General features: G+C 34.9%; 1 protein-coding gene across 1 annotated transcript in view; it reads right to left on the bottom strand.

Moving 5' to 3' along the window:
• Positions 1 to 25,702, bottom strand: part of PCLO (piccolo presynaptic cytomatrix protein) — a 366,748-nt gene that overhangs the window by 96,893 nt on the left and 244,153 nt on the right. The window contains exon 10 of the mRNA XM_089917758.1: positions 14,544 to 14,669. Coding sequence (XP_089773884.1) covers positions 14,544 to 14,669 — 126 coding nt within the window. The remainder of the gene's footprint in view (positions 1 to 14,543; positions 14,670 to 25,702) is intronic.

Raw genomic sequence — 25,702 nt, 5'->3', positions numbered from 1 at the left:
AGCTTACCCACAGTTTTTTTTTTCTAGGTCTGAGTCTACTGAAAATATTTAGAATTAATGGCTTCCACACTTCCAGATGTACAACAGATATGCCTCCATTCATTAAAAAAATTGTAAAGAAAACAGATGATCACATATTTTGCAGTATTAATGGTCAATAATAAAAGGGTCATTGAAGGAGGATTACATGAATGAAATGTCTTGCAAAGGCATGTCAACTAATTCATAGACTCATTATAAAGTAAGCAAGATCTGTATAGAGGTGCTAGTTTTAGTCTTTTGTACAATATATTAGAGAAGTGAAACATGAAGTGACATGACTTTTCTAACATCACACAGTTAGCTGATGGTAATGCAGAAATATGAACTCCATTTAACTCTCAGGCCAATGCTACTGTCAGTAAAGAGGAAAACTCATTCAAATTATGCTAACCAAAACTACATAGTAGCCCACCTGACTATAAACAATGTTCAAATGTGTAAAACCTAGCACAAAGAACACATATATTATCTATACTGACATATTTAACCACAATAAAGAAAGATAATTTAGAAATTATTTCATTATCTATATGACAATATTATTTGAAGATTTGGGCATGCAAAAATTGAAGATCTTATTGAACAAACAGAAAGTTGTTGTGGGATATATCATTTTATGGTGGGTAAACAGTGACCATTAGGGAAGCTGATTGGTTTTCTCATCTCTTTTCTCCACTTCACTCCCAGAAGGGAAACCAATTTCACATTTCTACAGGCACAACGATGGGAAATTAGGCTGAGGCCTGCTGGAAGGGAAAATAATGTAGGAAGGATTGTTCAATATCACTAATCATCAGGGAAATGCAAATCAAAAGCACAATGAGACATCATCTCACACCTGTTAGGATGGTTATTATTTTAAAAAACCCCAAACAAACAAACAAACAAAACCCCACAAAAGACAATGGAAGTATTGGTAAGGAAGTGAAGAAATTGGAACTAGTGTACTCTGGTGGTTGCAATGCAAAATGAAGCAGCCACTATGGAAAACAGTATGAAGCTTCCTAAAAATTAAAAGTAGAATTACCACATGATCTAGCAATCCCACTTCTGGGTATTTATCCAAAAGAACTGAAATCAGGATCTTAAAGAGATATCAGCGCTCCTATGTTCTCTGCAGTGCTATACACAAGAGCCAAAATGTGGAAATAACCTAAATATACATTAACAGATAAATGGATAAAGAAAATATGGTTTATAAATATTAAGGAATATTATTCAGCCTTTATTGTTCAGCATTCAGGAAATCCTGTAATATGAGGCATGAATGAACCTTGAAAATATTATGCTGAGTGGAATAAACCAGTCACAGGAGGACAAATACTGCTTGATTCCATCTATATGAGGTATCTAAAATAGTCAAACTCATAGAAGCAAAGAATAGAATGGTGGTTGCCAGGGCCTGGGGGAGGGGGAAATGGGGAATTTCTTATTAACTTGTATAAAAGTTCAGTTATACAGGACAAATAAGCTTTAGATATCTGATAAATAACATTGTGCTTTTAATTAACAATACTGTATCGTACACTTAAAAACCTATGAAGAGGTTTTTAAGTTTCAATGTTAAAAGTACTAAACAGAATTTTAAAAAGAAAAAAGAAGAATGTAGGGTGAATGAAAGGAAGGGGAGGTAGAGAGTTCTAGGGAGAAGATCTCCCCCAGCAATGGTGGCTGGAGGTTGCAAGGGCAGTAGAGAGCAGTATCCTGCTTGCTTATATTATCCAGGGAAGATGGCATTACCTAAAAGAAAAATTTCTGTACGGTGCCATTAGGAAACTTGACCTTAGATTTGGTGGCTCAACCTAGGCAGAATTACTCTCGTGAAAATTTGGTCACAGTTTTAAAGGAGCCACCCACTGCCAAGGAAGCATGCAGGCTTGGACACTGCTCTCAATGCGGTGTGGGTCAAGGTACAGAGGCCCAACCCCCAGTGTTCTAGAATGTGTAAGAGCCTCACTGGGAATTTCCCCAGTGCTCGTGGGGCAGGCAACGTCAAAAAATTGAAGTGTTTCAACTTCTCACCAGTAGATGAAGGGAAGCTTGGAACTGACTACATTTGATTTACAGAAAAAGTCGTACGTTTCTTACACTCCAGTATAGGTGTTGCAAATTCATGCTTTTTAAACAGAGTTAAGGTAAATAGGGGAATATATCCATGATTTGTGGCTCCAATTTGAAGAAGATTATCGTGATAGGATTCTGTTTCTAATCACTCTGACCACTAAAATAATCTATTATTCCAGTTCAACATTTCCTGGAAGGATTGGTACAGATACCAAAGCCACTCTATGGCTACAGTTTATGGTGTTTAGAATTAGATATGTTACTTGAAACAGGCTACAACAGAATGTGGCTGAATAAGGCAGGAAAGGGGTTATGCATAGATTAGTAAAATTTTACTGACCCCCCCGAAAATAATATAACATGTGGAGATATCCAATGATAGGTTTGTGATGCTATCATCTCGTTTAAAATAGGGTGCAGTTCATAAATTTATAAACTTTTCTCAGTTTAATTTCCCTATTTATTTTGTTAAAATACTCAGAATGGATGTTGTCTATTGACTTTCTAATTAAATGGCATGAACAGATTAATGTCATCAAATCTAAAGGATATCACGACCAGCTAACAGTAACAGATTAATCCAAAATGCACTTATGATTATATATAGAGATACAGAGTTGGGTTAAATGGACATAGGAAGCTAGGGAAAATGACACAATTGTGCATGAGAAATGCTTGTCTTAACTGGTGCCTCCTCTACTTGCAGTATCCCTAGTGAACCAGCAAGGATTTTAACTTTAATTATGTTCTTAACCTTTTTTGATACTCATGTGTTCTGTACTATTCCCTTTATAAAGTTATTTAAATGTATCTCACTACTCAGACAATGGATTTTAACATAAAATATCATCAATTTATACCAGGAAAAGTGCTTCTTAATAAATACAGGAAACGTTTGAACCAGTGGCAAAATCATTGTCGTCATCATCCTCTCCACTGAGCATATAGAAGATACAAATTCCACTTCATAACATTATTTGACAGACAAAATGCGCAGAGCTTTGCTTTGACTCCTGAGTTGTAACTTTAAATCATGTGCAAAATTGGACAAAAAGGAAACTATGTTTTGAAAAGTAAAGTTATAAAAAGAAATCTCCCAATCAAAATTTAAGAGCAAAAAATTCCAATATACTATTCTAGAGTATAAGAAAATACATTTTTTTTTTTACAAAGAAGGAGAGTTTTTTAAAAAAATCATAACCTAAGTACTCATCACTAGAAATATTACAACACGGTCAATTTCTGTGCATAAAAATGTTGTTTTTATATTTTGCTTATTTTGAGCCAAAGACGCTATATAATTATTATGAATGGTATAATCAAAACTAAAAGAGTGAACTTTAAATACATAAATTATTTCATCATTTGAAGAGTTAAAGGATAGAAATAAAACAGAGAAGTCATTTCAAACAATAAAAAATCAATAACCATTTTATCACCCTAAGAGAAACTTTACAAAAATAAAATGAATTATGTGTTAAGTTACTTCATAAGAAGCGCCAGTATTCTATTAACATCATGATGAAGAACTAGCAAATAATTCACTTGGGTTGGATGGATGTTCAACACATAACAAATGTTATTTTAAGGCAGAATTCTATTCAAAAAGTTCTCACAGTAAACAGAATGTAATTTCAATCTATATATATAATATAGTATATACAACATATTACAATTATTGAGTTTTCCATTAATAAACCAGAGTTGTTTAAGAAGACACCTTAACAGCAATATCTGTCAAATAATAGAGAAAAAACTCAGCTATTTTCCCTCCAGCTCTTTAAAATTCACGTAGAGAAATGATCTCCTCTAATTCAGAAGCAAACATGGTTAACAATCACAAAAAATAATGGTAACATATTTTAGATGAATTACACAAAACTTTCAGATGTATACCATCTAATTATAAGAAGTCTTTTTGATTAAAATGAATAAAATTAGATCTATTTCACTTATGTTAATCGTACCAACATGGGACTTCGTTGTTGTTTTTTTACGAAGTTATTTTGACCACTTTTTCTCATTTTATCTTTACAGCACTTCAGTAAAATAGGTAGGGTAAATGTAACTATTACTATGTTTACAGATCTGCAATCTGTTTTAGAAATTATACTGAGTGGTAGTTCAAAAGGCCAGGACTCCTGATTCCTCATCTACGTTCAAGAATATTAGCATTCTGAGGGCTTCATTTCTGTTTAGGTTGTATGACTTCTATTAAAGAATGTATATTTATTGTATTAATTAAAGTAAGATTTAAGACTTGAATGTTAAATGCTCTGTAGGTCTGTTATATTATGTAGAGATTTAAGTTTTTTAAAAAAATGGTGAAGTACATTTTGGCCTACTAAACTTGAATACTGTGTACACGTATGAACATACTGAGGTCATTTTCACTGAGCTGAAATTTAATACACATGTTGTATTAGTATTTATAGATATATGATATAATATCATTTATTTCCACATACCCTGTTTCCACCTTGGTCTGAACAGCCACATTTCATGCCTGGATTATTTCTACAGCATCCTAACTGCTCTCTTTCCTATTCTTTACTCCTTCTAACTGTTCTCCTTATAGCAGTCAGAGTGATTTTATTTAAACGTCATTCAGCTTGTGTCAGCCCAGTGCCTTCTCATTTGACATTAACAGAAGCTGAAGTCCTTACACTGACCTAGAAGATGCTACCTCTGTTACTTCTGTTACTCTGTTACATTGGTTACTTCTCTGCTGGAAATTCCTGCTTTCTTCTCTCTCACTCACATCCTCACTCAGTGCCAGCCATGCTGGCCTCCCTGCGGTCTTATTATTCCTGGCACACACCAGGCAGGCTCTTGCTCTGGGCCTGTGCCCTTTTCATTCCTCTGCCTATAATACCAATAACTCCAAGCTCACTCCTTCCTCTCCTTGGGGGCTTTCCTCATTTTTTGCCTTCTTGGCGAGGCCTTCCCTGACATCCCATCTAAAATTTCAACCCTACCTTTCTATTTGGCATATCTACCCTCCTTGTTATCTTTTTCTCCTTAGCACTTATTACCACTTATTATGTGATACTTATAAGTAGGTTTTACTTTCTGTCTCACCTACTGAAATGTATGGTCCATGTTTTCTTCATTCATATTCCACAGGACCAAGAGAGGTTGCTCTATAGACCATGTATTTACAAACACACACACACACACGCGCGCGCGCGCGCGCGTGCGCTAGACCTTAGAAATCTCAAGCACCATACCTGACAGTGACGGGGATCTAGTAAAAACTAGAGAGTAAAAGAAAACAAAAGTAGCCTAAGAGGAAAAAAAAGCAAATTTATTTTCTTCCACCACTCTCAGTGTAACTTAGTATATATATGAAAAACGTGTAGTCTGATATGAAAATCTGCATTCCCACAGAATATTCTTTCTGCTCCAGCCTCGTCACTATATCTGGAACATGGCTGTACTCCATCACTATAAATAAGTAAAATATGAACTATGTAAAAAATTAACCAATGAAAGAGATAAAAGTCTAAAAAGATCTGTTTCAGTTCCTGGAGAGTTCTTTGCCCTCAGGAGCTTAAAGTCTGTTCTTAGACATTACCTGAAAGTTACCTGGAATTCTCTGGGAGGGGAGGAGGCATATCTGTAACCCATACTTAGTTATGGTACTGGTTCTGACAGAAGCCTGCAGAATCAACCAATGTATTCTGCATTTCTATATTTCTCTTACTGAAACTAGAAGAAAATACACATTGTCAGAAAAGTTATTAAATAATGGGTTTTCTTTCCGTAAATACATCTTTCTCCTAGTTCTTCAGGTTTATTTTATATTTTTGTTCATTCAGACCCTGACCAAACTTTTCCTCCACAGTCAACATCCTATATCCACTGCCCTTCTAGGCTGTAACCACCTTGAAAGCAAGGTGGAATTATAGAATGATAGAATTCTAGGATATACCTGTAGAGTAGTTACTGAAGAAACGTTTTGACCCATTTGCATTCTTTATTATTTCCCATATTCCTGATATTCTCACCTCTACTCCTTCCTAAAACCTTCTTTCTGAACTCCCTTTTTATCACCTCCATCTACTTTGTCAGTATATTACTGCTGCATACCAATAGGTTCTTACAGTTCCACAGTAAGCACCTCAGTGTTCTCCCCCAATAAGAAACAATATCTCATGCAGGGATGAATTCAAGTATTGTAAGGCCTGAAGCTTATGCAATTTTAAGAAAAAAGAGAAAATTATGAATACAAAATTGATACATGTGAATATTTATTAAAAGGACAAAATAAATCACAACAAATTGCAAAAGTTAAAAAGCTGACAAATGCCACAAACATCACATATGTTTTTTAACTTCCTGGAGCCTTGGAGGGGACATGTACAGGTGAGGAAGGAGCCCTGAGACGTAAGGGTCATGATTTATCCATTCTGATTTCATTCCTTTCATTCTATGTAATTAGTCTCACATTCTTAATTCTAGGGCTCACATTTCCATCTTATGTAACATACATAACTTATTATAGCACACATACTACTGTTTCGCTTCCTCTTTCCACACCTTAGACTGTATGATTCTTCTCAAGGTTCAATCTCTCTGCATCTCTTCAACAGATAAAGTGTCTCAAAAGTATGCATTACAGAAGGGTCTTGTGGAGGGCCCCTTTCACTTAATGCTGAACACCCAGTGAGTTTCTGTGATTTGTCAACAGCCATAAAAAGGAGTTGATGAGAAAGATCAGTCCACACACTGGGTGCCAGACACCTGTCATCTGACACCTACACCACGATTCTATTCACTAACAAGATATGCTTTCAGTGACTTACAGACCATGAGAGTAACATAAGCAGATATTCATTGTATGTATGTCCATAGACTTAAATCAGACATGAGATCAACAAATTGTTGATACGAAGAAAAACTTAGAAGCCTTTTTATAAGACTAGCCAAAAGTACGGTTTTACGGTTAGAAGGTGATATATTTACATGGGACATGACTTAACCACTTCAGGTTTTAAATTTTTAAAAAATTTATTCAGGCCTAATAAATACCTAAAACGATGTTCCATTATAGCAGAATACCTCTAGCAGATCAATGCTCCCTTACAGGAAGCCTGAACTTTGTGAGATTAACTGTCATCTATGAAAATAATTTCGTCTATCCTTAACAAAGTAGTTTCTTTAGTCTAGATCTTCATAGTTAACTAAGCATGAAAAATACATCAGCTCCTTTCATACTCACAGTTAACCCCATGAGATAGGTCTTGAAACCTCCTAACTGAAACATCAACCTATCCAGATGAGATAAAAGGAGACTCAGAGGACATAAACAACTTGCCTAACATCATGAGGATGACATTAATTCAGAGTCTTCTGACTTCAAATCTGTGCTTTTTCCATTAGGAATATTCCAAATCCCTGCAGTTCAGGGCTCAGACCTGACCATGGTCAATTATCTACGCATGTTCAGAGAGAGGGGACGGAATTCAAGCTGAAGTAGCACATACTATTCTTATCATCAAAGATCTCCAAAGTAAGTACCATCTTTTCACTACTTCTGTGAAATACTATATCAAACACCATATTAAATGTTTCTGACACATTATTTGTAAACCTGATAACAATTGTGCAGCCACTATTATTATCCCGATTTCCCAAATGAGAACATCAAAGTACTAAAAGTTAAACAACTTATCCAGGCAAAAAGTACCAGAGCTCAATCTAAATCCTGATGTGTCTGACTCTAAAAACATTCTCTTTATATAATGAAGACCTTGAAGCACTGGCTGTTTGAAGATTTTTTTACAGCTATTAAAGACAGTTCGGCATCCTTGCTTCCAAAATAACAACTCCAAGTTCATACACACCAAAATGTAGCCTGTAATGGCATACTGATTAGAAAAATCCAGAAATTTAAAAACAGAAACAACTGTTAATCATTAATCAGTATCACTTGAACATACATATATATTTCAAGCTATACCACTCTTATTGATAAAAGCAATCAAATTAGGATACGGAGTATTATACATACTAAAAAATGTGTAAAAAAAAAAGGGCAATTATTTCATTTTCTTGATGTCCCTATCGGAAATACTGACTCAAACATAATTTCCTCTGATTAATTTCAAAATAAATGGATAAAGAAGAGGAACATCTTTCTTTGTCCTGGCAATACAGCTAATCATTAATATGTAAGTATGATATCACTGTATCTTAAAAATAGTATATTACAACCTACCAGTCCAGGTACCCACAATTTATATTCTTTCTTTCCAGAAGATAGTTTCCTAAATATTTTTTAGAAAAATCCTTGTATCAACAAGAAATATGATCTTGTGCCATGTGTACCTGACACACTATCTTGCAGGAATTCTGAGAAATCTCATGCTAATGACCAATCCGTACCTGGTAATCCCCCCGGAACAAGAATAAGGAAGCTCACTCATCTGTGTGGTGTGTTTCCTGGTCTCCAGCTTTGATCACTGCCATGCCATCTGTAACATATGCCAAAAAAGCATAAGCAGAAGTAGAGACTTTCTTGCCTCGGAACATTATCCTTTAAGTCACACAGGAGTGTGTCCTCTACTGGAATTAGCTCTTCTACCATAGTTCTTCAGGACAGGGAATTCCAGAGGCGAACTTCTAAAATCAAAACCACCATGCCAAAAGCACCTAACCTCACCTCCACTCCAATCACTGATTCTCAAATATAAATCCAACAACATTTGCTTGCCCGAAACCCTGTCAGTTCATCTTTAAGAGGTGCTAACTGGCCGAATCAATATCCCCTACACCGAGACAACTAGAAACTGAGAATTTGGAAATATCCATGAACTAGGATTTATGCCACAGGTACATTTCCTCAAAGAATAGCATAAGATAAACTAATTTCTTTACAGGCCTACCTACTGGCCTGGGAGAAGGTAATTTTCCGCATAGCTCTGGCTAAATCCTTAAGCAAACATTGTATATCATTGGTTTTAACTTTTTGCTCTCCTAGTCTATGTTCCTACTGATTCATTAAGAAGCTTCTTGAAGCTACAATCAGAGCTTAACACTATATTCCTATCTTAGCTCCAAACAGCATTGTCCAAACAAATATGATTCTATTATCAATAATAAAGACACAATTTATCTTCAAAATACTTCAACTAAATTGATTTTCAGCTGGAAAACCTAACAATATAAACAAATATCTGTTTTTCGTTCAATGGCTAAAATGTGTTTAGTTCTTATGGATTCACTGTTCTCTTATGAAAACTGTTGAAATATGAAAGGTATCATGCAGGTAATATATTTCACAATTATGATGTTATGATACACAATACTAGCGGGAAAATCATTTGGAGAATAAGTTCAGAAGTCCAGCGATTAAATAAAGCTTAGAACCAATGATATGCACATAAAGGATTAGGTTTGGCCCATTATACTTCCTAAACAAACTTTTATTTTATTTATATTTTCTACTCTTCCTTTTCTGGAGATACAAACTTGTTGTAAGTTGATATAAAATGATACAACTTGTTAATAAGTCTAACAATTGCTATGTGTTAATTTTTTTTACTGTCCTAATGTATTTTATTGTATTGATTCAAAATACAATGATTAAATCTCTAAGAAGAACAAAGGTCCAGCATTGTGAACCCATGGAAGACTCAAATAGATAAGACTCAACATAAAAATTTTTTTTTTCTAAATTAACCTATACCTTCAATATAATCACTACCAATTTTCAACAGAGATGTTTCTGAAAACTGACAAGCCGGTTCTAGAATGTATATGCAAGACCAAAGGTCAAGAATTGTCCCAAGAGGATTTTGAGTAACAACAGTATGGTAGATTACCTACCATATGTCAGGACTTAAAGTCATCATAATTACAACAGTGTGACACTGATGTAGGGATAGACAAATAGACAAGCTAGAACAAACATCTCGTAAAAGACCCACACATGTACAAAAAAATCAATATATGACAGATGGGGCACTGTAGATCAGTGGGAGCATACAGTGAAGATACACTCTTCAATAAACGGTGCACAGGTAACTGATTATCCATACTGATGGGGGAGAAAACTAAAGTGTCTAGTCAGAGCACGATAGGCTAAAAATAACTTAATTCTGTGTCTATAAGGACATTATATAAAGAGCACGATTTCACAATTTTTAGAAGGAAATATAGGCTAATATTTGAAGACTTCAGGGCAAGGAGAATTTCCTAAATAATACAGAACATTTATAAAACTTAATAGAAAAAAAATAAGCCAACTATGTTAAAATTTCAACTTAAAAAAAAAAAAGACACTAAAAAAACAAGCCACATACTGGGAAAAGATATTTACAGCCTACATACTTGACAAACAATTATAACCAGAATACATAAAGATTCTCTAAAATTCAATTTAAAAGACATAAACAATCCAAATAAAGAATAAGCAAAAGAACAAGCAAATCACAGATGAGGAAAACCCAAGTGCTAACAAGATTAGTAACATATTATCATACTCAACATGACTGAAGGTAAGGTGAATGAAGAAAACAATGGCCTATCATTTCACATTATATTTGAAAAAGAAAATGTTGAGAAAGAGGAACAAGGATATAAAGGTATAAGAACACTAATTTACTACGGATGAATGTAAAAATAGCGTAACACTTTGGAGAGCAACTTGGAAAAATCAACTACTGTTGAAGAAACCACACAACGTTCTCCTATATTATTTAATAAGATAGTCACTACAACCCAGGAATTGAACTTCTTCTAAATTTTTTTACACTTTTATTATAGAAGAAACTTCTGTACATGTGCAAAAGGAGACTAATTCAAAAAATTAATTACAGCATTGTTGGAAATAGTAAAAAAACTCATATATAACCGAAATAACCAGAGAATGTTTAAATTAAACTGTAGTAGAGACATACAGTAATAGAATTCTGCCCTGAAGTGAAAATGAATAACTAGAATGACATGTGTGTACATGTAGGTATTTTAGATAAACCATTTTAGATAAAACTCATAAACTCTGGAACTAAAAAAAGTGGCAAAAATACATGTGCAGTAAACTATCATTTATATAAAATTTCATAAACAAGCAAAATGAATCCTTATAAAATTTATGAATACATACATAAAACTATAAAGAAAAGCAAGTGAAGGGTAATCTCAAATTAAGTCTAGTGGTTTATTTTGGGCGAGTAAGAGAGGTTTGGGAGAGGAGAGGTGACTACAGGAGGCTTTAATTGGTTTATAGGTACTTATCTCTCCTAAAAATATGAAACAAATAGGCAAAATGTTAAGACTTAAAACAATATGGTGAGTACATGGTTGTTTGCCATATTATGCTCTACAGCTTTTTTGTACACTCAAACACTTGTAATGAAAATTACAGGTCAGTGCCCAATTAACTGTTAAACTGCATACATCAAACCATGAATGCTGAGACGCTCCCCCTGCCCCACTTCCATCGGGGAAGGCAGAACAGAAGGTGTGTGATGTGGAGCTGCGCATCCCAATAGATGAGAAATCTTTTAAGGCAAATGTTTTTGTTTTTGTTTTTGTTTTGCGGTACGCGGGCCTCTCACCACTGTGGCATCTCCCGTTGTGGAGCACAGGCTCCGGACGCGCAGGCTCAGCGGCCATGGCTCATGGGCCCAGCCGCTCCGCGGCATGTGGGATCTTCCCGGACCGGGGCACGAACCTGCGTCCCCTGCATCGGCAGGCGGACTCTCAACCACTGCGCCACCAGGGAAGCCCCCAAGGCAAATCTTTTAAGGCAGTTTTCCTGATTGTAGAGGAGGCCCAGGCTAAGGAAAATCACATCCACTTTCAACGAATTAGCAAACATCAAACCCTGACTTCCTGTGTTTACCGTGTAACGGAGAAATGCAACCACTGAGTTGCTTCAGTAAAATTTTCCAAGATTGAGAGCAAAACTCACTCACCATTTAAGTGCAAATGAATCAGAAAGAGACGTGTCAGGCAGCAAACATTTCCATGTAGGACTTGCTATTTTGAGTTTAGATTTTAATTTCTAATTTAAAACTCATCTGTTTTGTGCCCTTCACCCTCTCTCCACCAGACAGCCAACACAAAGATTGGGAGATTCTGGACTGGTGAAGAATCCAGTAGACAACTGTAGATTCTGGGTTGTACTGGCAAAAACAGGATCTAAATATTGAGTCAAGATAGCATCGTGAGTCTAACAGAAATACTACCAAGAGTTGTAATAAAGATTTATGTTTTAAGAGAAAATAAAGTAAATCTGGAAATCATAAATAACAAATTATATGTGTGAGTTATGTAACAACTGGACTCTAATAATCAGAGGATCTATAGTCATAGAGAGGCCTGGCTTAGCACTTGGCAAAACTTTGGGAGAATTAATAAATAATACAATTAATAAAAGTAAAATCTTAAGTCACATGCACACAGCTTTTAATGATTTCCCACTTTACCCAATGAAACAAACTGCAAAACTATTATTTCCAAAAAAGATGATGACTTTAATGGCAGTCTCTGAGTTTATAAAATCACAGATGTAATTTTAGGTTCATTTCAGTTTCCTTTCTTGAATGAGTTTGTATTATATCTATTATTAATTTAGGTGCATGAGCTTAAAAATGGTCACATAAGCTGCCAAATGCAAAGAGCATCACTTCATCACAGAGTGCTTCACTGAAATTGTACATAAAAATCATCCTGATTTGTAGCATTTGCTGATTTTCATGGTATAAGGACAAAGAGGGGTATGAAATTTTATCTTTAAATTATTTGAGTATCTTTGTCAACTATATCAGGCAAAGTTACTGTTGCAAATTTTATCTTAAAATAAAAATAGCATATTCATTTCTTTCTGAAGTATGCTATCAGAAAGCAATCATATCACTCCCATCCTTACAAACAGGCCTCAATTCCTGTATCTTAACTAGACTGCAATACCAACAGAGTAGTATTAGGCATGATAGGATTATAGTAATAGAAAATTCACAGAGACCCAGTGTTTGCTCATAATGGTTATTTCTTGATTCATATAGACTTTTCCTTCATTTAGCTATGTGGCTAAACCTCCAATTTTCCCTGTTGTATGAATACCATTAGAATATTTTTAATAATATGCTTTCAGTTATATATGTGGTGATGTCCTGGTAAACTGGCATTCTGAAAATCAACAGGCAAATAAATGGACAAAAAAGGCCTGATTCATAGCATTTGCCTATTTTCATGTTGTAAATACTGTCACCATGGCCAATTCAAGCTAACAATGTGATGGTACTGAGTGTGAAGTTGGGAAGAGATATTCAAAACATCTCTTAGTGAGTTGGGCAAGCTGCTTCCAGCAGAACACTGTGATGAATAAATACTGGCTCGAATTTGTGTTTATTCGAATTGTCTATCAAAATATCTAGGGATTTTTTTCAGTAGGTTCCAATATATTTAATTTAAGACAATGACAGGGAATAATCTTAACATAATTGAGTTTCAAACAATAACAGGCAACATTTTATTAAACGATGAAACGACAGAAAAATGCTTTCTAAATAACATTTAATTTAGGATAAAAATAGAAGGATAGACTGAGGCTGCTTTATGATAAATATATTCGTGGTAAGCAATCTAACTGAAAACTTGTAAACTGTATCTACGTTAGGTTTTGGAAAATGCAAATGACCACATCGTCTAATTAATGACTGAAAATTACCATTGTGTATCTTGAGAATCAAGCTGTAACCTTTTACTGAAAGAAACATCATTTTATGGCCCATAAGACACATCTGTAAAGTTCATTACTCTAAAATACTTTATGATGTAATGAGGTGAATAGAATAGTACCTAGCACAGGAGTTGGCAATTTTTTTTCCCGAAAGGGTCAGAGAGAATATATATATTTTAGGCTTTGTAGACCATACAGTCTCTGTTGTGAATGCAGTTCTGCTATTGTAGTGGGAAAACACCCATGTTCAATATGTAAATTAATAATCCTGGCTGTGTTCTAATGAAACAATGTTTACAGAAACAGGCAGCAGATGGATTTGGCTTGTGGGTCATCCATAGTTTGCTGACCTGACTTTACCATGTACTGAATCATGTGATGTTTTTATGGCTCTTATTTCAATATAATTTTTCCTGGTGTTTATGAAACACTAATCCTTTTAATCAATGTGTTTTTTAAAAATATAATGTTGCCCCAGTCAGTAAAAAATCTTGACTAATTACTGTTTCTTAAACAAGATATTCCCATAGCAATCCAACTGCCAAAAAGGACAATGCAACTGAAAATAAAATGAATATAGCTGTGGACATATCTTCCTTTATATTACTCTACCAAAATATCATAATTAACCAAAAGGAGAGTTTTACCTAGACAGTAAAGAAGCGAAAACTTTCATATCAAATTAAGATATATTTAATATGAGCACATTCATTTTAATTTACTCTGAAATCCTTATTCTTACCTTCTACAAGTTTCCCTGTCTGTTCTGCACTTCCCCCAGGAAGAATGTTGGCGATATAAGCTCCAATTTCTCCACTATGTCCAGGGATTTCTTTACCACCCACAATTCTAATTCCTAATCCATTACCTGTATTGAAAAATTAGCAAATTATTAGCAATAAGTTAAGAAACAACAGTTATCACAAGTTATAAGGTGCACAAAAAATGGGTTCTAGTATCTAGAAGTTAACTACAATATGAATATTGGAACTGGATACCAATATCAAAAGAACAATATTCTGATTTCAATAATAGTTGATAGGAAAGAGAACTTTCTGAGATCTTGGTCGGATCTATAATGATTAATCTGATATTAAAAAATAATTTTTATTTTAGCCATATTCAGTAATATAATAAGGCTCTGTCCATTTTCATCAGATATTTTATAAAAATTTTGTATGAGGATGTTCCCAGGATAAGAAATTCCACAGCATATAATTCATTTATGAAATCAAGGAGCATTTAACTTACAAAAAGATACTAACGGCTATCATAAATTGAGAAGACACAATCTAAACATATAAATGACTGCAATTGATAAAGTGAAAACAAGATCATAACTTATGAATTATTATTCACATTTCAGCCTTAACTCATAAACTAATACTGTTTATGCATTAATATGGCACTTAGTACAGGGACAATAAAAGCATTCTTGATTGATGAGCAACTGAGTAAACTGTTCCTTATTCCACAGAACAGATTTTTCTGTAATTAGCCACATGGAAGAAAGATGGAGAATGATTATTGTGAGAAATCTAACTGAGACAGAAATAAACTGTTGATATTTTATCTTTTAAAAAAAATAATCTAAAAATTAGCTAGTGTTTACAGCACCAGATATATTTTTGTTACAAATGTCAAGATTTTAAAATGAAAGCACTAAAAGAAAGCAGAATTCTCCTTCACTGAAGACACAATTATCTCTTTAAAATAAGCTTCATTCCATTCAGTGATTGAAGTGCCATTTTCAACTCTTTCAAAATCTCCAAAATTAAAAGCCAGCTCTCTTCCAAATCCTGTTCCCTTCCTACTTAACTCTTCAAAAACCATCCCTGTAGTCAGCATCAACACAGTCCAAACATTCAACAAGTAGTAGCGGAATTATGGAACCCTTCTTCATTTATCTAGTAGGGATATATTTTGGTAAAATACTGTTTCTTATTTCTAGGTGATGTGATACTTCCAAATGAATTTTGTCTTTCCTTTTCTCCCTCCCCGCCTCCTTCCCTTCCATCTTTCCATCCTTGTTTTCCCCCTCTTTTCTCCCTCTGTTTCCCTAGTACCCCCACCTCCATCCTTACCCCCCAGACCTACTTTTACAATAGAGCAAGTGCTCTGAAAAATGATTTAGCCTCAAAACAAAAACAAAAACAAAACAAATTAACTGTGTTCTTCTACAATGGGTTGTCAAGGGTCAGAGTTAAGTAAGATACTAGCTCTCTCTGGCCCCACTTGTGGAGCTTTTCTGTCACAAGTTTCTTGGTTCAGTGTTACTGTTCTTTGTAGAGATTAATTGATGATACAAGCTGAACATAACTGGATGAATGAAGACTATCATCTACTATATGATTTTTAGTCTCAACTAAGCCTGGATAGAGACAGTTGATTTCTTAGACATTAGCCTTTAAAGATTCACCAGGACTGATTCTACAGTAAGACATCAGATACATACTAATAAAGGGTAGAAGATGAAGAAAAGTTATTAGCCACTCTTCATTCAATTAGGTTAGCCTAGTTTTTTTCTTTTTTTAGCGTACTAAGACATTTTAGAAATTACAAAATGAGGACTTAAAAATAGCTGGTCATATTTAAAGGGTTATTCTATGGAATTTATCCAAAAAAATAAAACTAGATTCTTATAAGGTTTGGTTTCACTTTCCATGGTTGAATCACTCACAAGTTGTAGTTCATCACTTATTAAAGATCTCATAAAACCCACACAGATACTGAATTTCTAAGTAGTCAGTATAACCATATCAATTTTAAGACATGGTCAGTCTGAGATCCCAAAAAATCATTCATGAGATTTCCTTAGTGTAAAGCCACAGTTTCAAGACCTTGCCTTATATCAAAGTCTATCATAATTTATGCTAGACTATAGTGGAGTATATACAGTGCTTGTGGCATGGGTCCTACTTCTTTCTTTTTTTAATTTTTAAATTTTACTTATTTTATTTATTTGGTTTTGCCAGGTCTTAGTTGCGGCAGGTGGGCTCCTTAGTTGTGGCTTGCCAGCTCCTTAGTTGTGGCACATGGGCTCCTTAGTTGCAGCAGGTGGGCTTCTTAGTTGCAGCTCAAGAGCTCCTTAGTTGTGGCTTGCCAGCTCCTTCGTTGCAGCTAGTGAGCTCCTTAGTTGCGGCTCACCAGCTCCTTAGTTGTGGCATGCGAACTCTTAGTTGCGTCATTCACATGGGATCTAGTTCTCTGAGCAGGGCTTGAACCCTGGCCCCCTGCATTGGGAGCGCAGAGTCTTAACCACTGCGCCACCAGGGAAGTCCCACTTATTTCTTTTTAAGCTTAAAAATTAGAATATAAATGTAGCTCATAAAAATAATTTCAGCACTATATAATATATGGTGCAGCCATATGCTTAGAATCTACAAAGAGAATTGTTATACCTTGTAAAGGTATAGCTAAAAAGTAGAACTTCAAAATCTATTAACATGTGACTATTTTTAAAAATTTGATTATAGTTTCATTCTGTAGATGACATTGTCTTGAGGATTAAGTAGCTGGGTCCTTCATGTCATTTGATTTTTAGTGACCGAGTACATTCTAAAACCCTGTAGTAAAGGATGTGTCATAGGAAATTACAATCATACCTATCTTAATAAACTAGCATGACACAATAATTATTTAATTTTGTAAGATACAGTTTCATGCTAGTGAATTCAAAACTTTCTAAATATACTTTATAAGCTTCAGTGTCTTTGGTAAAATGGGAGTAATATATAGCCATGAAAATACTATGAGAAATGATATTTGATATACAGTTGACCATTGAACAACATGGGGATTAGGGGTGCTGACCCTCTGTGCAGACGAAAATCCTCATATAACTTATAGCAGTCTTTCGTAGACAAGGTTCGTCTGTATACTCGGTTCCATATCCCTGGATTCAACCAACCATGGATTGGGTAGTACTGCAGTATTTACTATTGGAAAAATCTGCATATAAGTGGACCTATGCAGTTCAAACTCTTGTTGTTCAAGGGTCAACTGTATATAGAAACTACTCAGGCATATAGTAAATTTTCAAAAATTACTTTTCCTCTTGTTGATGTTGCTACGGTGGCTCCCACTGTTTTTCACGTATACAGTAAAGTAGCATAGAAATATTAAAAATCTGTGAAAGAAAAAGCAAAGTAGAAAATAACCCAGGAAAGATAACATTTTTTGTTCATTTTACAATAGTTGCTTGTATCCTACATTGGATGTCACAAGTACGAATTTAATTTACACAATTTCTAAGAATTTAAATCTGGACATTTTGATTTAACGCTTATATAGTTGTACATTTTTTTTTTTTTTTTGCGGTACGCGGGCCTCTCACTGCTGTGGCCTCTCCCGTTGCGGAGCACAGGCTCCGGATGCGCAGGCTCAGCGGCCATGGCTCAAGGGCCCAGCCGCTCCGCGGTACGTGGGATCCTCCTGGACCGGGGCATAAACCCGCCTCCCCTGCAATGGCAGGTGGACTCTCAACCACTGCGCCAACAGGGAAACTTTGATATTTTATGTATTGAATGCAGATAAAATGAATAAAGACACTTCTATAAAGATAAAACACCTCAGCTCAAATCTAAAAAGCAGAATGCCAATAAAAGAGTTGATAAACTCAAGAAGCAACATTAATTTTTAACTGAAATGCTTAAATCTAAATGGTCCTTGATAACTGGTATTTATATTATCATTGTTTTCAACTTTTACAAATTTTTATCAACATAAACTTATTTTCTTCTCTGCTTCCAGTCCATCTAGAAACATTGCTAAAATGCTTCCTCAGTTAGATGCCATGAAAATGCACTGGTCTTGCTCTTGAGTTCACAGTATGGCAGAGTAGAGAGGCCAACAGTTACTATAATGAACATAAGAGCTTTAGGAAAAGAGATCACAAAAAGTTAGAGTAATTTCACACCATATAAGCATAAATGTGGTTAAGGAAGTCTCATAGGGAAATCTGAATTTCTGAAATCCATTAAAATATATAGGAAATATTTATAAAAAAGGAGAAGTTCGATCATAAAAGTAACAAAATCACTAAGACAAAGTATTACTGTATCTTGATAACCTTAGGATGAACCTTAGGATTTAAATGCATTGGGGACCTTTTTTTTAATTTAGACTCCATATATATGTGTTAGCATAAGGTATTTGTTTTTGTCTTTCTGACTTACCTACTAGGGGCAAGACGGGAATAAAGACACAGACCTACTAGAGAATGGACTTGAGGATATGGGGAGGGGGAAGGGTAAGCTGTGACAAAGTGAGAGAGTGGCATGGACATATATACACTACCAAACATAAAACAGATAGCTAGTGGGAAGCAGCCGCATAGCACAGGGAGATCAGCTCGGTGCTTTGTGGCCACCTAGAGGGGTGGGATAGGGAGGGTGGGAGAGAGGGATACGTAAGAGGGAAGAGATATGGGGACATATGTATAACTGATTCACTTTGTTATAAAGCAGAAACTAACACACCATTGTAAAGCAATTATACTCCAATAAAAATGTTTAATAAATAAATAAATAAATAAATAAATGCATTGCTGTTTTCAAGTGTATGTATTTTATAATTATGGGATCAATATACTATTATGTAGTCACTTCTAAAGTTCTGGTCCAAGATGGCAACATAGGAGGCTCCTGAACTCACCTTGTCTCATGGATACATTGAAATATACAGCTACACATGGAGCGATTCCCACTGGAAAAAATCCAGAAACTAGCTGAGCAACTCCTACACGGGGGTTAATGAGAAAATACCCACATCAAAACAGGTCCTGGCATACCCTCAACTACTTGGAGCTGTTGAGGACAAAGAAGGCAGCTTGTACAATCACATAGGTTTGATAGACAATCAAGAGTTTGGGCTAGGCAGAATGATAATGTTTATCTCCTACACGAGACCACTCCATCAAGATTGGGAGAGGTGGCTGTTTAATCCAGTGCGCAGAAACCAACACAGAGAGTCAAGGAAAATGAAGAAACAGAGGAATATGTTCCAAATAAAAGAACAAGATAAAAGTCTAGAAACAGATCTTAAAGAAATAGAGATAGGTTATTTACTTATAAAAAGTTTAAAATAATGGTCATAAAGATGCTCACCAAGGTAGGAGAACAATGCATGAACAATGCGTAAATTTCAACAAACAGAAAATATAAGGACATACCAAACAGAAATTACAGAGCTGAAGAATACAGTAACTGAACTGCAAAATTCGTAGGCCAGTTCAACAGCAGACTAGAGAAGTGAAAGAAAGGATCAGTGAATTTGACAGGGCAGTGGAATCCATCCAAGTAGAGGAGTAAAAAGAAAAAAGCATGAAAAAGAATGAAGGTAGATTAAGGGACTTAAAGGATACCATCAAAATGAAAAGGCAACCTTCGGAATAGGAGAAAATATTTGCAAATATATTTCTGATAAGGTGTTGATATGAAAATATATATTACTATATAGAGAATTCATACAACTCAATAACAACAAAAAAAATAAACAGTCTGATTGAAAAAATGGGCAGAGGAAATGTACAGACATTCTTCCAAAGAAGACATACAAATGCCCAACGGGTACACGAAAATGTGTTCAAAATCACTATCAGGGAAATACAAATCAAAACCACAGTGAGATGTGACTACACACCTGTTAGAATGGCTTTTACCAAGAAAAAACAACAAGCATTGGCGAGGATGTGGAGAAAAGTGAACACTTGTGCATTGTTAGTGGGAGTGTAAATTGGTACAGCCACTATGAAAAACAGTTTTGTGCATCGTTAGTGGGAATGTAAATTGGTACAGCCACTATGAAAAACAGTAAGGTAGTTTCTCAAAAAATTAAAGAAAGAACTACCAAATGATCCATGTATCCCACTTCTAGGTATATATCTGAAGGAAATGAAAACAGGATATTGAATAGATATCTGTACTCCCACATTCACTACAGCAATACTCACAGTAGCCAAGAAATGGAAACAATATAAGTATCCATTGATGGATGACTGGAAAAAGATGTGGTACATATATACAACAGAATACCATTCAGCCATGCGAAAGAAGGAAATCCTGCCCTTTGGGACAACATGCATGGACCTTGAGGGCATTATGCTCAGGGATATAAACCAGACAGAGAAGGACAAGTACTGCATGGTATCACTTATATGTGGGGAAAAAAAGTAAACTCATAGAAAGAGAGTGGTTGCCAGAGGTTGGGGATGGGGGAAATAGGGAGAAATTGGTAAAAGGGTATACAGTTTTAGCTATAAGTTGGAAAAGGTCTGACTGGTGACTATAGTTGCTAACACTGTATTTTATTTATTATTTATTTTTATTTATTTATTTAATTTTTGGCCACACTGTGCAGCACGCGGGATCTTAGTTTCCTGACCAGGGATTGAACCCACGCCCCCTGCAGTGAAAGCATGGAATCTTAAATCTGCCAAGAAAGTAGAACTTAGTCTCATACACAATGTATTCATAAATCAAATCACCACGATGTACACTTTAAATATCTTATAATTTTATAAGTCCATTATACCTTGACAAAGCTGAAATAAAAAAATTAAAAAATAAGCTGTGCATAAAATACTAAGGAAAAATCTTCACATTTGCATTTAAATTTGCAGTTTAAATCTACTTTAATTTTACATGTTTATTAACATGTTATATTAAAAGCTCTGATATTTTAAAGTCTTACAAAAATGTCATTTCTATTATTAAAATAACATGAAAATATTATGATGTTATAATTAGAGCATTAAGTGTGGACAAAACTAAAATACTTGTCTCATTTCAACACTATCATGTTCTACATCTAAGCATCAAGGAAAAGCAAAATTTTTATCAGTGAACATACTATCTTAAGAATAGTAGTCTTTAAATCAATAGAGTTTATTATTCATAATAAAATTATTACAGAAAGAAGATACACTGCATAGTTTAGTCATGCCATTAGTTGGGCTGAAGAAGAAGAAAGATTGTCTCTATACATATTAATGCTAATGAAGTACTAAGGATAATGAAAAAGTCTCCAAAGGATAGTTCAATTAAATCTATTTTTATAGTTCTTGTTAATTATATTCCTGCATAAGGCTGTGAAAATTTAGTTTTACACTCTTGCACCGACTAATGTTATCAATTATCCAAGTAAATATTTAGGAAAATAAACCAAATTATATTAGAAGTCCATAATCATTTCCTTTGCATGTCTTATCAAATAGTACATTAATTCATTAATACTTGAATACGAAGACCTAAAGAATATTTCACTATTTGTTTTTTAACTTTACTTACTTTCGCTCATTATAAGAAAAACATTCCTACAAATATAACAAAGTATATCAATTGCCTTATTAGCAATCCATACTTGACTGTTTCCAGAAACATCAAAATGGCAACACCACATTCATGCCAAATACAATCCAACTCTAAGTCTGGGCATGCAAATTACAAACTCATCTATTCCCATTAACTTTTTCTAATCCAGCCAACTGCTGTATAACATCCTTTTTCCTAGTCTTAAATATGTAAACATACATGAAGAATTTGAAGTTAACATCGCATTTCACATTTCCACGAACAAAAGTTCACCACTTGTCTTTTCTATTGTAGTTCGAATAATATTAAGGCAAAAATGTTGCATGGGATTAATAGCATGTATAAAATGCTGTTCACACTTACATCATACTGGATGAGATGGGTCCAAATTGGCCTGCCATAAGACTGAAATGGCCATTGCCATGGGAAATAAGGAAGATAAGTCATGGATATACATCAAAAGACACTGGTATTTTGGATTTGTTGAGCAACATCTTTCAAATGGCAGATGATAATGTACTGATAAAGTATTTTTACTAAAAGGGCATAGGATTTCCTCTTCCTGAAATGCTTCAGAAATAATTCTCATGAAGAGTAGTTCTCAGGACTTCCACATCATAAATGCACATTTCATTCACACAGTAAGATAAGGATTTTTGTCTTTATTTTAGCTTATATAAGTCAATTGCAAAGCTACAAGCATAAAGACAAAATCTGAGGGGTTTGCACGATACTCCTATAAAAGGCAATTAAAATAAATGTATACCCTGGAAGCATCATGCTAATTTTCAAGCAATATTACAAAGCTATAGTAATTGAAACAGTATGGCATTGGCCTAAGAACAGACATAGACTAATGGAACAGAAGAGAGAGCCCAGAAATAAACCCAGACAAACATGGTGAATTACAACAAAGGAGCCAAGAATACACAATGGGGAAAGGACAGGCTCTTCAGTGAACGGTGTTGGGGAAGCTGGACAGCTACACACAAAAGAATGAAATTGGACCATTATCTTACACCATACGTAAAAATTAACTCAAAATGGGTCAGAGAGTTGAATGAAACCATAAAATTCTTGGAAGAAAACACATGTGGTAAGCTTCTTGATACTGACCTTGGCGATGATTTTTTGGACTGACACCAAAAGCAAAAGGCAACCAAAATCAAAAATAAATAAATGGGACTACATCAGACTAAAAGGCATCTGTACAGCAAAGGAAACCATCAATGAAATGAAAAAGCAACCTACTGAATGGGAGAAAATATTTGCAAATCATATAGTTGGTAAGGGGTTAATATGCAAAATATATAAAGAATGCATACAACTCAATAACAAAAATAAAAACAATCTGATTGAAAAATGGGCAGAAGATCTGAACATTTTTCCAAAGAGGACATACAGATGGTCAACAGGTACATGAAAAGGTGCTCAAAATCACTAATCATAAGGGAAATGTAAATCACAATGAGATTTCACCTCACACCTGTTACACTGGCTATCATCAAAGACAAGAAATAACAAGTGCTGGTGAGGGTGTGGAGAAAAGGGAACCCTTGTGCACAGTCGGTGGAAATGTAAATTGGTGCAGCCATCATGGAAAACAGTATGGAGGTTCCTCATAAAATTAAAAATTAAATATGATACAGCAACTCCATTTCTGGGTATTTATCTGAAGAAAATGAAAACACTAACTTGAATAGACACATGCACCCCCGTGTTCACTTCAGCATTATTTACAACAGCCAAGATATGGAAGCAAACTATATCTTGTCTATTTATAGATGAATGGATAAAGAATATGTGGTATATATACACAATGGAATATTTTTCAGCCATAAGAAAGAAGGAAATCTTGCCATTTGCAACAACATGGATGGACTTAGAGGGCACTGTACTAAGTGAAGTAAGTCGGACAGAGAAAGACAAATACTACATGGCATTACTTATATGTGGAATCTTAAAACAAACAGAAAACCAAAAAACCAAAACAATCAAACTCAGGGATACAGAGAACAGATGGCAGTTGCCAGAGGCAGGGGGTGGGAGGGCATGCAAAATAAGTGAAGGGGGTTAAACGTACAAATATCTAGCTATAAAATAAATTAAGTCATGGGGATGTAATGTACAGCATGGTGACTATATTAATAACACAATATTACATGTTTGAAAGTTGCTGAGAGAGTAGATCTTAAAAGCTTTTATCACAAGAAAAAAAAATTTGTAACTGTTTGGTGATGGATGTTAATAGAATTAGCGTGATGATTATTTCCCAATACATACAAATACTGAATCATTATGAGGTATACCTGAAAGTAATATAATATTATATGTCAACTATATCTAAATAAAAAATTATTCCATTTAGCAGTACTTAGGGTCCAAAATGAACTGATTCTTTGATATGAAAGTGGATGCTATGAAGTGAGAAAATAGGGTCAATTTATAGATATGGCTTTAATACTGACTTGTTTAGATACTGATCTCACTGATGGCAGGCCAGGACTTGGGGTAGGGTCATCTACTACATGTGTTAAACAAAAACGTTGTACTGGGAGATGCTTATGTAACCCTATGATGTCACCGGAAAGAAAATAGTTTACACTTATTTTAGGGTAAAGCTATGATGTCCTTTCCCAAATGATAGTTTTACTTAAAAGATAGTAGGAAGAAAAATAATATCCTAATTCAAAATAGAGTATGAAGTGTTCCTTTTGTACTTCTGAACATAATAGAGATTGTGCAGACATACACTATTGACTCGCAGTGAAATATTTCTGTATAAACCACATCCTTTGAGTCCACGTACCTGTGACTTGTTTTTAACCAATAGGACCTGACAAAGGTGATGTGACAGTCACCACCATGATTATATTATGTAAGACTCCATCTCAGCAGACTAGAATGAATCTTCTGCTGGCCTTGAAAAAAGTAAACTGGGATGTGTGAGGGGGACTGAGTGGGTCCCGCAGACGCTGAGAGTGGTCCGCAGCTGACAGCCTGCCAGAAAATGGGGAATTTAGTGCCACAACTTGGAGGAACTGAATTCTGCCAACAACCTCGTGACCCTGGAAGAAGATCCCCAAGCTCTAGAACAAAACACAGCCTGGCCAAGACATAGATTGCAGCTTTGTGAGATCCTTACCAGGGCACCCAGTCCATGCTTAATTTCTTGAACCATGAAAACTGTGAGAGACTAAATGTGTGTTGTTTTAAGCCATTAAACTTGTGGTAACTTGTTATGCATCAATAGAAAATTAATACAAAGATGAAAGTTGTATTCTCTGCACAAAATATATAGGGGCCTTATCTTGGTAGCAAAACCTGTGGAACATTTTATGTTTATAGTAGCTACCACAGTGATTGAGCAGCTATAGAGGGTAGGAGATAAAGGGAAAATAGGCCATGAATAGATAACGTTTTGCCCTTCATAAATGAAGAGGAAGAGATTTGTGTATCAGTTCTGCAATGCTGGGGTTACGGTATAATATATGTAGCAAGTACACGGCATCTAGGCTGCACTAAATATATAACTGAATGAATAATGAATGGATGAAAATTGAAATGCCTAATTTTCCCCAAGCGGGGC

The sequence above is a fragment of the Delphinapterus leucas genome, chromosome 9 (assembly GCF_059928025.1).
Source record: "Delphinapterus leucas isolate spDelLeu-1000000601 "Yukka" chromosome 9, BTC_Dleu_Yukka2, whole genome shotgun sequence".
Taxonomy (NCBI): domain Eukaryota; kingdom Metazoa; phylum Chordata; class Mammalia; order Artiodactyla; family Monodontidae; genus Delphinapterus; species Delphinapterus leucas.
Note: the sequence above shows the minus strand (reverse complement) of the source record. Positions and strands in the feature narration are given on the sequence as shown.